This window comes from Micromys minutus (genome assembly GCF_963924665.1).
Source record: "Micromys minutus genome assembly, chromosome: 2".
Taxonomy (NCBI): domain Eukaryota; kingdom Metazoa; phylum Chordata; class Mammalia; order Rodentia; family Muridae; genus Micromys; species Micromys minutus.
Window position 1 is genome coordinate 60,114,002 of NC_137971.1, and position 16,264 is coordinate 60,130,265.

Here is a 16,264-nt window from a genome sequence, read left to right on the forward strand (position 1 = left end):
GCCTGGGGCAGCAGAGGAGACCACAGGCTTCCGTCTGTAATTCTGGAATCCTGTGACACAGCTAGACCCCGAATCCTTGTGGTCTCTGGGAAGGAGAGCATGGATAAGAACTCCACTCTACCCTGCCTTACCAGCTCAGAGATTTAAAGGATGGGAACCTGGGCAGGTTTGGCTCTCAGAGTCCCCAAACACCTGAGACCAGGAGCTGGTGGAAGTCCAAGTCCAGTGGTGACTGAAGCCAGTTTGGCATTACAGCAGGGGTATTCCCTGGGTCTCAGTGTGAAGGCATGGCAGGAGGAAATACAGCCTATGTACATGTGCGCACGGGCACACACATGCACACACTCGCACACCCTCATGCACACATACACTCATGCACACACACACTCATGCATACACACACTCATGCACACACATACATACACACACACTCTCATGAACACACACACATCAATATCAGAGTGTGTTCTCCTGTGTCCTAACAAGGTAAGCACTTGTCTAATGTGGGGTACTAGTGGACTTGGATCTCCCAGGTCTGTCCCTAGTGGTACTAAGTGTGTCGAGCACCTGAGGGGTTAGGAGAGGACAGGCTTTGGACAATGGGCTTCCCTGAGCCACTTTGGGGGAAGCACTGCTACCCACAATTGTGGGAGAACCCCATGTTCCAACCAGTATAGGGTAGGCTCTCTGCCCATACCAGGCAGCTTCCCCACAGGCCCCTGGAGCTGAGCTGTGGCTGGCCAGAGCCATCATATTGATCTGGCTGCTGCCCTAATTATTAATTTATGGAAGTTTCCATTGCAGTCTGGGGATGTTAGAATGGAACCCGGGAACAGGATGCCAGATTGGCTCAGGTGGCAGGGCCAGGGTGGACAGAATAGTCTGGGAAGTCATTACCAGCGGAAGCATTTACTGTAAACAAAAGGTGGGGGATGGGCCAGGTCATTGCCCCCACAGAGAGTAGTGGTAGGGGAGCTCCAGGCCCCCTGGCTCTTGGCATAATCCTGGTTATGAGAAGCCACGATTGTTCTGGAATCCAGGATCCCTCGGGAACCTCGGCTTTATTGCAGCTACCTCTAATCCCATGTCTGCTGCAGGGAAACGCAGGAAGAGGTCTTTGCTCCAGCCCCAGGGTTAGAGACAAAGACTAGCAGAAGATACAAGGGCAGGGCTCTGAGGGGAGCCAGACCTCAGCTAGCTTCTGAAAGAAGGCCTGAAGATGAGCATCAGTTAGTTAGGCAAAGAGATGGCAGAGCACGTTCTCAGTTGGGGCCACAGGACTGGCTGTGCTTCCCTGTGTGGCTTGGCTAACCAGGGTGACAGCTGAGGACAACATCTCTGGTAGTCCAGAAAGTGGCATAGGCCACAAGTTCATGACTCTAGAGGGCTACACACCTGCTCTGCCTGGGGCCAACATGGTGGGAGGTGGCTGAGGGAGTCTTTTGGGATTCACAGCAGTAAGTACACTTGACTATTGCCTGCATCTTTGATGCTCTGGACTGAGGAGTCCAGCGTCAGACCCAGAGCAGACATAAGCTCCCATACTCCTTACAGCTGAACTTGGGGCCAGAAACATCTTCAGGATAAGCAAAGTGGTATCCTGGGGTCCAGCTCAGGATACTCTCCTTTTTCACATCTTAGGACCCTAAATTCCTTCATTATCTAGCTGGTTTATCCCACTCAGCTTTCTTGAATAGGGAAGAACAGCTCTGAGGTCTGCTCCCGGGTCCTGCCTGTACCATGTAGGTGGCCTATTGCAGAACAGAGTTGGGCTTTGCTGACTCATCTCTGCTTCCTACCAAGGCAAGAGCCTGTACCCCAGGTAACCTATGATTCTGGGACACACATTTTATAGAAGCAACAGGACCAGGGTGAGCCAGGCCTTTAGCTATTTCAGGGTGCTGGGGGGATTTTCCTCATGAGACTTTTCTGGGTCACAGGCTGTATGGTGAATTTGACTTGTACTATGCAATCTTTTGTGATCACTTCAGATGGTTTCCCCCCTTCATGTGGAACCATCCTGTGAGTGAGAGACTGGCGCTGTAGGAGGATGCTGAGGTCAGGAGACTGTCACCGGGAGAGTCCTACTGAGAAAGGTTCCCAGCCTAGGATCCATCTGAGGCTGTGGGTAACTCCCCTCAGCCTGGCTTTTCTCTGTCCAACACTTTTAAGTTCCTGAATCTCTCCTGGATTTGGACAGGACTCTCTGGAGACATCTTGGGAATGTGGAGAGCACAGCTGCCCCTCCAGGCCTGCGGGGGAGGCCTTCAGGCTGCGCATTGATTGTGTCACTGGGTAACAATAGAATGACTCACGGTGCAGCCCTGAGTCTATTTTTACTTTCCCAGGGACCATCTTCCTTCTGTCTTCCTCACAGGGCCATGCTTTTGTCTGTTTTAGGAAAGGACCGCTGTAACTTAGAGCCTAGTGACTTAGCACTTTCCCGTTGCATCCTGTTGGGAAACACTGCTTTTATGTCTGCCATAGTCTGAGTGCTAAACCCGGTGTCAGAGTGGAGGTGCCGTGTCACCCAGAGGAGGAGGTCACTTGTACTCAGCTTGTTTGTTTGTTTGTTTGTTTTTTAGGAGAAGTATGTTCAAAAACCTGTTGGTCTTGCTTAGGATTTTGTGTGAACTGTTTAAGAATTGATGTTCTTGGCTTTCCCCAGAACATATTTTTGATATTGACACATATTTTTGATATTGTCATCAGAACAATCACATCATCTGCCCCATCCGGCTACTCTTTATTTGCTTGTCATCCATCACAGGAGCAGCGGGCAAGGCTCCATGCATGATCTAAACATGCCAAGGACTCTTGTGTGAAAAAGACCTGCTCAGGCCATACCGACAGAGCATCTGGCAATTGCAAGGAAAGCAGAGAGGAAGGAGTTGGCGCTGACCATCTTCAGCAAGAGAACCCCTTGTCTTTCTTTGGTGTGCGTTTCCCACCCCACTTCCTCATGGGTTTCGTTTTGTGGCTGTAACCCAACTAATGACTTGAACAGTACTCCATGTGGCTCCCTGGACCCCACATCCTTGAGAAAAAATAGTTTCAGGGCTACGGGCACAAGATGACCTGCCCCAAATAGCAACGACTGTTTGCGGCCACACTCTGCAAAATAAAAGCTTCCCTTGAAGAATAAATATTTTAAAAACCCCTTGATTCTGAAATATTCATTTGCCCTGGGAAGAGTCTGTGCCCATGCTCTTCAGTGTGTTGTATGATGGAAGAGCGGGGGGTGGGGGTGCTGGAGCTCTGATCTAGACTACTTCCTTGTGTGCAAGACAGACGGCCTCTTCAAACGCCAGTTTTGATTTGAGCAGGAGATGTGTTCATGTAAGAGGGATCTGTTGGGAATTGAACTCATATTTTCTTCTTCTCACTTGATAATTTATGAGGTGTTGAACACTGGGGGGGGTTCGCCTCACAATTACACGGCAGATAGCATTGGAGTTGTACAAACTGCCTCGTTCAGCCCTCAGCTGGGCTCTTCCTTCTACTCAAGGTCAGCTTCAAAAGTGTCCCCATGGTGATCTTATAAAAACAGGCAGCCTGCACCCCCTTTCCCTCCATGCCTTCCATGTATTTGCCTAGTGTGTTTTCTTCCGGAGTTTTTGTGTCTCCCAAACAAAAAGACTGAAAAGAAGCCCCAGGGCTTCAGATTCTTCTTCTAGGTACTGGGGGTCGGGTGGGGGGCCATTCTGGTACTCTGGACTCCTGGCTACTATGGGACCCTAAAGAGAGGGAGAGGAACCTGCATCGGGGGATGTGCAGAAAGGCTCGGTTCTAAGCACCTTTTGAGCTGAGGCCTGCCATGTTTGCTAGCAAACTGATGGCAAGTGGAGCTGGCTTGGTCACTTAGAAGGACAAACCTGTTGTTGACAGAGCGGGTTTGGGGAAAGTCAGGAATCTCTGTTTTGATTTTTTTCTCCACACCAAAGGCATCTTCACATGTCCACTGGCCATTGTTACCATGAGCGTAGGCTGTCTCAATGAGAAACTCAGCACCCTCGACTTGGCAGAGACTTTTCCTTGTACAGGCCATGTTGACTTCAGACACCGGGGAACTCCCATAGCAGCCACATCTCCGTGTTTTTATGAATTGGTTAGGAAATGAATGAGCCTAAGAGGCTTGTGTACTGAAACTTGAAGCCACCTGGCACCTGCTTCTTTCCAAGGCCACAGCCAGCATAGACTTGTGCCTGCCTGGCTCCTTCACCTACTGCAGGAGTGGGTAGAGGGAACCTTCACGTGCCCTGAGCAGACAGGGAAACCAGAAATCCCAGGAGGTGGGCACCAGCTACAGAGCTACCCAGCCCACTTTAGGAAGCTGAGGGTTGGTGGGAGGCCACAGACTGGCCAGTGTCCAAACCACAGGTCTCACAGAGTACACACTGGTTCTGCACCCTGGCAGATCCTGTCAGAAGGAGCCTGGAGTTTTTTTGTTGTTTGTTTTAAAACAGGGTCTCACTATATATCTTTAGCTAGCCTGAACCAGGCTTGCCTTGAACTCATAGAGATCCACCTGCCTCTGCTTCTCAGGTACTGGGATTTAATACATGTTCCGTGACACCCAGCCTCCCTAGGAGGCTTCATCCCCACACACCTGAATGGTAGTATTGGCCGTGCAGGTGTCTGAACATGGTATAGGACAGATAGTGGCTGGGAGATCCCCACATGCCTTTGACCTGTTATTCAATGTATTTTATATCCGATCCTTTCCTTCCAGGAAAGAGTAAGCTCAGAAAATCATGCCTGTGTGAACTCACAGCTGTTGGGCAGACACTTGACTTTCTGCATTCCACTGGCTGCTGAGGGGCTGCCGGGGACATCACAGTGAGCTGCCCACCAGCACGGGGATGCCTAGCTTGTTTCCCAAGTGGTTTGGGGCTGGATTCTAGGACCCAACAGACAAGGCTGCCATTCTGGAGGTGGCCATGGAGCCTCACATTTCTCTCCAACTGCTGGGAGTGGATGAGGCTGCCGGACTATGGATAGGTGCTTGAGTGCATTAGGGTCTCACGTGCAGCATAGCAGGCCAAGGACCTCTAGGTAGCAGCAGCTGTATTTGAGTCCAGATTGGGCAGTCACAAGGACCCTGGCTCAAAACTTGCTGGCAGAACCCAGTCTCCAAAACCTACACTGTGGCTGGCCCAGGCTTGTTTCCCTCCATCAAGATGCAGACTTTAATCTACACCCTAAGGTTAGTGGCTAGCCTCCACTCCCAGCCTGCTGTTTCTGCTCTTGAGACCAGGCCTCCTTCTCCAATCTCTGCTCATTACAATTAGAACCTCGTGTGACACTCATAATATCTATACCTTCACCTTGCTTCATGGCTTTGTGCAGAGCCGTGGCTATGTGGCACGCTAGAGCCCAAGAGAAGAGCCCGGTACATGGGAGCCTCTGCTGGACGGCGTGTACACATTCCCACCGTGCCCACCATGTGGCTACTCTTCTCACCAAACTCTTTCAGCTTTGCCTCCACTGCATGAATGGGCCTAGACAACCAATCTTCCTGTCCTGGCTGGGAGAGGTGATGACTTATCCCAAACAGCAACTGTGCTTTCCTGCATAGGAAGGGCAGTGGGGCTGGCTGCCACTCACCCTGCTGTGAGTGCTTCCTTAATGGCCGAGGAATGAGGTTTGGATGAGTTTGGACACTGTGGGTCGGGGCTGAGGTCTCCAGAAGGCTACAAAGTAGGCTGCCCTAGGGTCAGTGGATCCCATCCTGGAACATGCTGTCTCGTGTCGTACAGGCCTGGTGAGATGGCTGTGTGTTCTCATCCTAGGAACCTGCACCCATTCCTCATAGGCCTCCTCAACATGCTTGTTAGCCCCGACACTTGGCAGCCTCAACTAACCTAGTTTCCACTGATCAGAAACCCACTCTGAGGCAGCACCAGAGCTCCTGTCTTATACTCATAAGCTAGGAAGAAATGAGAGTCTCACCCCTCCCAAAATCTCCAGAGAGAAAGTGGTTATGGGGTGAACATGTAAGGTTCCATGAGCCACAGGCAGCCTGGTACTCTCTGAGGTAAGTATCTATACAAAAAGACCCAAAGCCTTGGGTAGACCCTCCAAGTGGTGTGGTATAGAGTTATACACTTGAAGATCTAGGCTTCTAGTCTGGGTCAGTTGGAGGGACCTGTCTAAGAGGTGCTGGGCAGACATCCAGGCCGCCTGAGCCCATCCCTCAAGCCCTACATGAGGTAAGGACAGCAGAAAAGACTGACCCATATTGACCCCAGGGGATCAGGGCACAGCAGGAAGTCTTGGAATCAGAGTTCTCCTCTGACAAAGATAGGTGGGCGTAAGGGTGGGTAGTGCCCAACTCACCAGGGCTGTGGCAGCTGAGGCTGCATCAGTCTGCACTGGTGATCCCTGGGAAAGACAACCAGGCTGAGTTGAATGTTGTCTGTGCTGTTGCCCATTGTTAATCAAGAGACCATTATAAACCCAGGCCTGTCCAATGAACTCCAGCAGGGCAGGTGCTCCATCCTGTTATCTGAGAATCTCAGAGCAGGGGCTGGTGCTCCAAGGACTGAGATGCCTGGGTTTCCTGTTGCACATTTTTCATGGGATGCGATGTTAGTGGAGTTGCTGGATTGCAGATTTGCAGCTGAGGAAGTCTGGGAGCCTGACCGTGGTCATATACGTGTCTCCACCCCATAGTAATCCTGCAAGGAGGGTTTGAGCCATCCTTTGCACTGCTGAAGTTCACCCAGAGACATGATTAGCCCTCCTGAAGGGTTAAGTGGATGGATCTCTGATAGACTGCAGGATTGATAATGAGGTGCAAGCTTCTTAAGGGTGGGGCTTGTGCCTGGTACAGGACCTTTCCACTTCCTTACTGGGTGTCTCTTTGCTTCATTTCGCAGTGAACTTCGACCACTTCCAGATTCTGAGAGCAATTGGGAAAGGCAGCTTTGGCAAGGTAAGAAAGAGTCTCTGAGTGGGCCGGTGGAGGGTTGGGGACATAGGGGATCACAGAGCCACACACTCCATTTCTCCTCAGAGAAGCTACTCCCATCACTGGGGCAAAAAGCTCAGGACTATCGGGGAGGAAGTGGGGGCTCTAGGCCTTCAGGGAGTTACCCTCAATCTAGTCCTCAACCATCTTCCAGGCTGGGTCTCTGGGCTCTCAGCTCAGCTGACATCAGTGTATAAGGTCTGGCTTAGTTCTGTAGAACCTTGGTCACCCTGTAAGGGGTTCTGTGTTTCAACACGCACCCACTCACAATACTGTAGTCATCTTGCAGTCTGAGTGATTTCCTCAGTAAGTCTTGGAAGGCTGCATTGTGTGGCCAGCTCCCCAAGACTCAGGAGCTACTGTGACATCTCATGGTCCTGCCAGCTGAAACATCAGTTCAGGCCACACACTGTAGTTCAGAAGCCAGGTTGTATCTATGTTGGTTCTTTAAGTGCAAGATGACAAAGACCCAATGTTTCTGCCTAGCCTTCTCCCTCCAGACTAATGCCAAAGCTCTTGTCCCTCAAGCAGGCGCCTTGTGGAGCCTGTCTCCATTTGTCTTTTCTCTCTTGGCCAGATCTAACTTCCTGATTGCTGCCTTGTGGTAGCTACAGATTGGGGGTAATTATAACTCAAAGAGATTTAACAAGAGCTCTGAAAAGCCTGGAATTAGTCCTCGGTTTCTGCAGCATGATGCGCTGTGGATGGACCCCTCCTGAACAGACATTTGTGTTCAGCTGTCCGCGCACTTCCCTCCCCTCGACCCTCACAGCTGTCTGCCGCAGTGTCTATTTAGGCTTCCAAAGCCTTCTCTAAAGAGATTGTGCCACCAGAGCACAAAGCACAGGGTGATTGAGGGCGATTAATTGCCTCTACTTCATTGTATCACAAAGGATGGCTGTTCTGGTTGCTGGAGCCTGGGGTGAATTAAGTCAAAGCAGATGAGGGCTTAGCACAGCGTTGAAAACAAACCACAAGGTGTCTCTAGTCCCCTGGGTCCCCAAAAGCTCCTAAAGGCCAACTGTTTTGAGTCAGTGAGCTGGTTTAGTTTGAGTCCAGTTGAAACTCCTCTGAGTGGATGTTGCCAGAGCTGTGGAAGGTGCAGGCAGGAGGGGACAGGCAGCTGAGGTTTGTGGAGTAGCCGAAAAGAGCAGTTGGAGCTGGGTTTAGGAGAAGTAGCTGATACTGGGAGGTACCCTGATCAGGAGGCATTCAGAACCTAGGTCTGAAAAGAACTGGGTTGTAACATGCCAGACTGAAGACCACCATTAACAGGCTAGTCTGGGCTCAGGGGGTGTAAAGGGTAGGTGCTGTTTTCCATTTCCTCCCCGTGAAGGCTTTCAGGTCACCCCTTACCCAATCCTTCCTGTACCTACTGTCTCCCCTCCACTCCTTCAGGGGGTGTCCCTGTTCCTCAAGAGGGCATCTGGCATGTCCTACTTCATGTCAAGTTTTCAGAAACCCAGGATATGGCTCCTCTGACCAAGTCTTGTCTTTGAGAGCTGTTGATCTGGAAGCAGGCTGCTGTGGAGATGGAGAAGCAGGTCCGTTGTCTAAGACGGTGGATGGTGCAATTGGAACACTCCTGGATCCCAATTAGTTGCCTAGTTATGTCACCAGGAGTCTTAGGCTGTGCTGCCTGGTGGGTATCTGAGAGAGCCAACGCCTCACAAATTGGGTTCTGTCCTTGCTACTCTCAGTGGTCACAGTATTGGACCCAGGCTGGAACGAGTCGGATCCTGGAAAAGATGCTAGGCTGTCCAGTAGGCCTGAGAATATATCCACCTGTACACTGTGGCCCAGAAGCTGAGTTCCCTGCAGACAGCTCTTCCTATAGGTGAAATGGATAAAGCCTACCGAAGCCCTGCCGTGTGCAAGGCAGTGGCAAAATATGTGCATCTGAGACCAATGTTTCCGGTCACTGTCCCTTTAACCAATGGCTACTTCCCTCTTAGGGCCATGACTCTTGGAGATGGGCTATACAAATTCGTTATAACTGGTCCTTGGCTGTCTACCCAATTCCTTAAAGCAAAACAAAACCCTGGTAGACAACATGGAATGTTGGTCATTAGGCACACTGTTTTAGATGCACAGTCCCTTGTCACCATGATCATGTTGTTATGTGACAGATTTCAATTACTTTCCTTTTGCAAAAATTAAAGCCATCCCTGTTGAGTGTTAACACTCTCTTGCGCCTCTTCCAGGCCCTAGCAGCAAAATTCTGCTTTCTGTCCCTATGATTTTGAGTACTCAGGACACCTTGCCTTAGTTATTTCTGGCTGCTATGACGGAAGCACCGCATACTTGGATGCTGGAGCAGTAAATATCTCTAGTAGTTACTGATGCTGGAAGTTCAAAATGGAGACAGATATGGTGCTGGGTGGGAGCTGACTTCCTGGTTTTGCCCCCTAGATGGTGAAAAGAGGTCAGAGTTCCCTGGGTTCCTTCTCAGAACATTCATGAGTCCTCCCACGCTCAGGATTTTTGCTACTAACACTTAGTTGCTTAAGATTTTAATGTAGGAATCTGGGAGGGGCACAAGTATTAAATACGCTGTAGTAAGTGGAATTATGAAAAATGTGTCTTTTGTTTCTAGTTGGGTCTATGTAGCAAAATGTCCTCAAAGTTTGTCTGTGTTGTAACACGTATCAGAGTCCCTTCCTTCTGAAGGTGGAGCTATCCTACTGACCTGTGCACACTGTTTTCCCATTGATGGACTCTTGGCTTCCTTCCACAGATCAGCCACTGTGGATCCTGCAGTTGCTATGAACATGAGTGTACAATGGTTTCTTGATCTTTCTGCTTTAAATTCTGTTGCTCAGAGGTGGAATTGCTGTATTACAGGGGAATCTTATGTATGACTTTAGAGGAATGGCAAAGGCCGAACCGTGTTAAACCGTATTACTGCCCCACCACAGGGCATACCATTCCACATCCCCACCCATACTTGTCAGGGTTCAGTTTCTGATCGTAGCCTTCCCAGTGGAAGCAAGAGGCTGTCTCCTTGTGTTTTCTTCATGATGACAGACAGATCTGCAGGTGAAATTTCTTATGTCTCAGAGGAGCCTGGGAAGGCAGTGTCTAGGTGTCTGAGGCTCAAGCCTCTGCTGTGGAAGGCCCAGGCTCTTCTGGCCTCCAGCTGGGGTCTTGAGGGATGATTTTGTTGCCATAAATTTGTTGAGCAGGAAACCCCTTAAAGTTGTTCCTGGGAGCGGAAATCTTCTTGGGTTGTTTCCATAAGGTGGAGTAAACTGGGACACGCAGGCAGGAAGCTTGGGAATATAGCTCAAGTCAGAAATACGGAAATAGAAAGGCAAACACTGAATGACTGACAGAGAGATAGAGATGAGAACTAGAGGAAACTGCTGGGTAAAATTCCCATCATCAGTTTGAGACAGAGTGACATTGGCCCTGACTACCTCTTGGGGCTATCTTTTTGAGTATTGTCTTTACTAGGCCCTCCTTCATCAAGCATGAACTGGGTGTCCAGGCTCACCTGCATGTCTAGTGGCCTCCTGACTCAGGTGTCAGAACTTCATACCCAGCTTTCTCATTTGACCTTTGCCCTGAGAAACATCCTGTTAGAATCCTGTACATCTCTGTGGGAAGGATGCTGGTGCTAGATAAACTTGCTCTTCTAGGCTTCCTTTCATTCTGGGAATAGCAAATTGGTGCTGAAGAGCAGGAGACCCAGTTGCTTAGGAGTGAGACCTCAGGTCCAGACTGGAGTAGAGGAGAAAGAAGGTAAGTTTCCCTCCCCAGAAGTCACTATGTCCAGACACCCTGAAGCCACCATGTGAGCTCTGAATGGCCTTGGCCTGGGGGCAGAGAGAAGGAGAAGGGTGTCTAAAATATGTCGGGGGAAGGCTAACAGTGACAGGGGACGTGTCAAGGGCCCTACAGAGTGAATCTTTTGCAGATCTGGTGCATTCTTAGGATTTGTTGCTTTTCTGTGCCTTTATCACTCAATATTCAGAATCACAAAATGGCAGGCCTGGGGTGTCAACTGAACCCTTCATTTATGTGGCCTATATTTTGTTGTTTGTCATGTGTTCTTAGAATTGTGTACTGTGCTGTTCTGTGCGGTGTTTGGTTGCTGTAGAACAGAATTCATTTTTTCCCCCCGATTTGGAGACTTGGTTGGCCTGTGTATCCCAATGTTGCCCCGCCCGTCAGTTTTCCCACCCATCACCCCTTCCCAGAAGCAAAGGGAAGGGCTGCTTCCTAGAGCTCTTTTATGGCTGGGCAGAGGCTGAGAGACTTGAATATAGGACTTGCACATAATCTGGGGCCCAGGCAGTGATCTTGCAGCCTGTGGGCATTTCTTGCTGTGAAGATAGGATTTGCTTTTGGCTTCCAGATGGTGTGAGGAGTTTTAGAGGCAGGATTCCTGTGGTGTGCTAAACAGGCTCAAGGCTGAACGTTAATGTCTGTCAGTGCTATCTGTAAGCAAGGTGTCAGTCCTAAAGATCCTCTGAGACATGTCGCCAGTAAGTGGGAGATCCAGGGAACACCAGAAAGATCCCAAGGAGATGGCTGACTCCTGGATCTGTATGTCCTTCAGGTAGTGCAAGGGTGCTGCTCCAGGTGGGGATTTTAGTACCTTGATTGGCTTTGGGATACAGGTATAGTTTTCTGTCTTGGCAAGAATGTTCCTCCTCCCTAGGGCCTTATAGACCCAGTTTTAATTTGGGTAAGTCTCCTTATCCATCTTTACCTCTAACCTCCCCACTTCCCTGGCCACTCTTTATTCCTTAGAACCCCTTCCTTCTTCTCTCTGTCCCCAGGCTAAAGCCAGCCACAGCTCATACACACAGGGACTTCAGGGTACCTGGACATAGTGATTTCTGGGGAGGGAAACCTAACCTCTTTCTCCACTCTCCAGTCTAGGCCTGAGGTCTTCTAAGCAGCTGGGCTTCGACTTTTGGCTGCAGAGCTCTGACAGAAGGACTGATGGAGCCATTGTGTGGAAGAGGAAGGACTGCACACCAATAGAAAGGCTCAGGCCCAAACACACCTTGTTTTCAATGTATAGAAAAAGAACTAAGAGAACTGGACATGAAATACCTTTGACATAAGTCCTAACCACTCTAGGCGTTCTGCCCATGCTGAGTCCCCCAGTCCTTAGATAAATCCAGGGAAGGCTTGAGCCAGGGGAAGATCATCTTCAGATGTAGATGTGCAATTTGGGGGCTTTTAGCTGGTGTGCAGCTGGGCCAGGGTCCCCTTGCCCCTCCCTGACAGATCTGTTAACATGGCCCTCACTGATGACACCTTGCCTCTGCCCAGCGTTTCAGAGACAAGGCAGCCTTGTGGTTGCCATGGCAACCTCTCAGTGGCTGCATCCTGCCAGGAGTATTGTGGGACATCACTGGGCCTGTGGTTCACTAGCTCTGTCTGTAGAGAATCTGGTTCTCAGATGCTCCACAGCAGCAGGAGACCAGTCACAGCCACAGAGAGCTCAGAGATGCCTAACTTCTGGGATGTGATTGCTGAGATGATTGATGCTGAATCATGGGGTCCGGGGTCACCCCTGGGGCTGCAGGAGACAGTTCTGACCACAAATGTGGATCAACCAAGATAGCAGGGCGAGAAGGTCATTGGGAGGCAGCCTGTGTCAGTTCAGTTGGGCAGGTGGTACCCTCTGTGCGCCCTGTTCTCAGCCAGTAGACTCTGACACTAGCCGGATGGAGGGCAGTGTTCTGACCTTTGGTTTGCTTATACCAATGTCTCATGACTCTCTTACCTTTAACCTCATCTCTACTATATTTTTCCAAGACATCCAGTCCCTGAATCCTGACCTCTGAGGTTTTGCATCTCAAATATCTGTGCTGTGGATGTCAGGGCCATTGCTCTATGGCCCTATTATGGGATTAGCTGCCACAGTGTGGCCAGCATCTATGGAAAACATCACTAGAGTAAGCTTAAGGTTGTCAATGGCACTGACAAGTCTCCAGATGCTGCCTGGTGTTACTGACCCTGATCACAGCTGCTGAGTTCCCTTCAGGTGCCTGGGGACAGTTTGTTACCCTCTAGTCCTGAAGCACACAGGCTCTGGCTAAGGCATCTGCCTCTTCCCTTCTTACAGCCGAATCTACCTCACCAGCAGAAGTTGATGAGGCCTTACTAGGGCCACACAGATTTGATGGAGTTATTTAATTTGTCGGAGGGGTGGGGTGCCCTGGAGACCTTAGAACAGTGGCATCTGTTAGCTGTGTTGGTCATAACCTAAGATGTTTTGAAACTGCCTCTTGTCTGTACCTTTGTTGTGGAGAAAGGGTCAGAAAACATGCACACACTAGTCAGGGAGGAGAGAGGCAAGGGGGCTCCTGTTAGGAGGACGTTATGTCCCCTTGTGGGACCACAGCAGCAGATGGGACCCAAGGAAGGACTGCAGAGACACTCTGAGTGGACAGTTGTTAGGTCCAAGCGAGTCCCATACAGGGTGGCCCAGCTGCAGGGTGCTTGCCCTTTCCCACCTACCAAAGAGCTCTGTCCCTCAGCCCAGGCTCACCCTAGGATGTGAATTTCAAGTGAACTGAAAACTTTTCTGCCTGAGACTCTGAAGAAGTGGCCTTGGTGCCCTCAGTCTGCCTGATGTCTTTTGAACTTCCCTTCTGTGGGCCCCCAAGCACAGACCTCCGCAGAAGCCATCTGGGCCCTGTCTTCACCCCAGGTGGCCCCCTGTGCCTGCCCACACCGAGTGAGTTCCCATCAGTAGCCTTTCTCCATGAAAGCCAGGGCTGCTGGCTAGGAGCTTTGAAGGAGGGAAAGTGCTGAGGATCAAACAGGAATCCATCCCTTCCAGGACTGGAGGTGAAAGAAACCCCATGGGAGCATAGCTACAGGGGTTCCTCAAAAGTCCAGAAGTTCAGGAGGTGAGGTCAGCATCAGCTGCAGGAGGTTGATCAAGGGGAGGGGCTTAGTTCTCCAGGAGAGCAGCTACACTCTGAGTCTTGGCTGAGGGTGCCACCAAGGCTGTGGGGGCCCAGGAGTGTCACATGAATTGCAGGTACTGTGGGCACCAAGGGTGCCATGGGAGCTAGGGATGCTGTGGTCTGGGGCATCAGGAACCTGTTGCAAGTCCCTCTTCTAACAGCTTGTTCTGGACTTGTCTCTGCTGCCACCATAGGACAAAGAAAGCCTCCTGGCCACCGCCCCACAGAGCCAGCATGCAGCAGAACATTTATCACATGTTCCTAAGTGGGCCAAAACACGATGTGAATGTGCCAGGCTTGCCTCTCAGGGTCACCCAAGCAGCGTTGGTGCCTTAAAAATAGCTGTTTCCCTTGCGACAGGCTTAAGCGGAGAGCTCTCACTTTCTTCTCTTCATAGGCATATGAAGGCCACCTATCATCCCCCTGGCATGCTTGGTCCCTGGGTGGTTTGACTTGGGAGAACCATGCAAGGATGTTCAGCTGATGGTGGTCCTGCTGACTACCAGGAGCAGGACAGCCACTCCCTGCTTGCTGGGCTTGGAGGAGCTCTTCTTGCTAGTGAGACTCATTGGGCTGGAGGACACGACTGTCCAAGATACAGGTCATGCTTTGAGGTTCATAGGAAGCTATGACTGCCTTCATGACCTCTGCTCACCATGCTCCTCACTTCCCTCTCTGCCTGTGCACCCCAAAGACCCCTCTGTTCTGATACATCAGCTGGCTCCGTGTGTCATCCCCTGTGGGAGCCTTGTGCCTTGTGATACTTCACACAACAGGGCAAGTGTTGGCCCTTGCCAGGGAAGACTGTGTTTGTCTTGGGGTTCCAGGCCACTACACAGAGCCGAGCCCAGTCTAGTGCTGAGCTTACCCCTCCACTGACCACTATGAACAGCAGGTTTCAGTTCATCCTGAGCCACTGAAGCCCACAGTTCAAACATAAAGGAAAGACATACAGTGGCCTGGTACATGCCTGACCACCCCGTGGAAGCCAAGCCTTTTCCTTGTCCCTCTCTTGCATTAAACTGAATTACAGAGAGCAGCCGCCTCTTGTATTTGTGCCTCAGCTGAAGTCTTCAAAACACAAGGATGATTGTCTTAAGCATGTCTGTAGAACTTCTTCACACCTGAAACAGTCAACAGTGTGGTTGTGTGAGTACTAGTCAGACTCGGGTTGTTATTACTGCTCTGAGTCAGGCTGACAGCGAGTCTGTACAGGAGTGGTTTGGTTCCCTTGCTCCTTCCCCTGCTGTGTGGTTTGATTGAGGCCCAGGCTGCTCTGTCCTGAGGGACCCTGTCTGTGAGCTCTTCTTCATCGCCACATAGTCTTTATCAGATCATCAGAGGCAGAGCTTCGTCATCAGAGAGCCGTGCTTTTGCCTGAGACCGTGTCGTGTGACTTTGGCAGCGGATGTTCAGGAGGGTTCACCATTTGTATATTGCAGCCTGGTGTGGGCTGGGTTGCATTCCTTCTAGACACTCTGGGGTAGAATTTATCTCAAATCTGCCTCCCAGGTCTGGAGGAGTTTCTCACTTTGGCTGGTGGTCTCGCCACCACTCAGGCCTCCTGTTTCTGCCTTGTGTCTTCTCTCTGACTTGGGCTCTCCCCACCTCCATCACTGACTTTTATCTGATGGGGCAGCATCAGATGCCCTTGGTCCAGGATGCTGTTCTCCTCTCAAAGTCAACATCACAGCTGCAAAGTCCCTTTCCCATGCATAGTAACGTAGCTACAGGTTCCAGGATTGGGTCATGTGCACCTCTAGAGGACATCATTTACTGGTCATTCATGTCATGATTTGCTGCTATGTTCAAGGTGTGAAACAAGCCTACTGTGTTTATGCCTCATGCTTTAGGCCATGCCTGTGTGTTTCTGCAATAAGTCTTGGGGTTAGTTCCTAGAAGTGCAGTATGTGGACTGGAGGGTGATGAACATGAATTGTACTAGAAATTGCCAAGTGCCCCTGCATAGGGGTGGCACCATTGTCTTCCATGGGGTGTCTGCCATAGGGCGTGCTGCCAGCTGCTTGGGTTTTTGGCAGCCTCACAGACGAGGCACAGCAACTCACTTAGCTTGGCTTTGCACTTCTCTTATGGTAGTCTAACTTGCCTATTTTATTTTCATTTTTTTTCTCTTTAGTTGGTATTTCTGTTTGTTTCTAGGGCGCAATGTCTATTAGCAATGACAACCTTTATTTCTGACCTAAGTTGCAAATAATTTCTGTCTGTCTTTCAAGTTCATTTATACACCCTTTCTTCTGCATAGTATTTTCTTTTATGCAGCTATTTTTTTAATCAATCACTTTTCAAATTGCTTTTGGATTTCAGAGCCATAGAAATTTGTCCGTACTTCCAT

General features: G+C 50.2%; 1 protein-coding gene across 3 annotated transcripts in view; it reads left to right on the forward strand.

Moving 5' to 3' along the window:
* The window catches only part of STK32C (serine/threonine kinase 32C), a gene marked incomplete at both ends in the record, with an annotated part of 75,474 nt that overhangs the window by 36,854 nt on the left and 22,356 nt on the right, over positions 1–16,264 (forward strand). For 2 of the 3 annotated variants that reach the window (XM_080911356.1, XM_080911357.1), the window contains one exon: positions 6,882–6,937. The exons of the other annotated variant lie outside the window; for it this stretch is intronic. In XM_080911356.1, the coding sequence (XP_080767482.1) occupies positions 6,882–6,937 (56 nt within the window). The remainder of the gene's footprint in view (positions 1–6,881; positions 6,938–16,264) is intronic. 3 annotated transcript variants of the gene reach the window in all.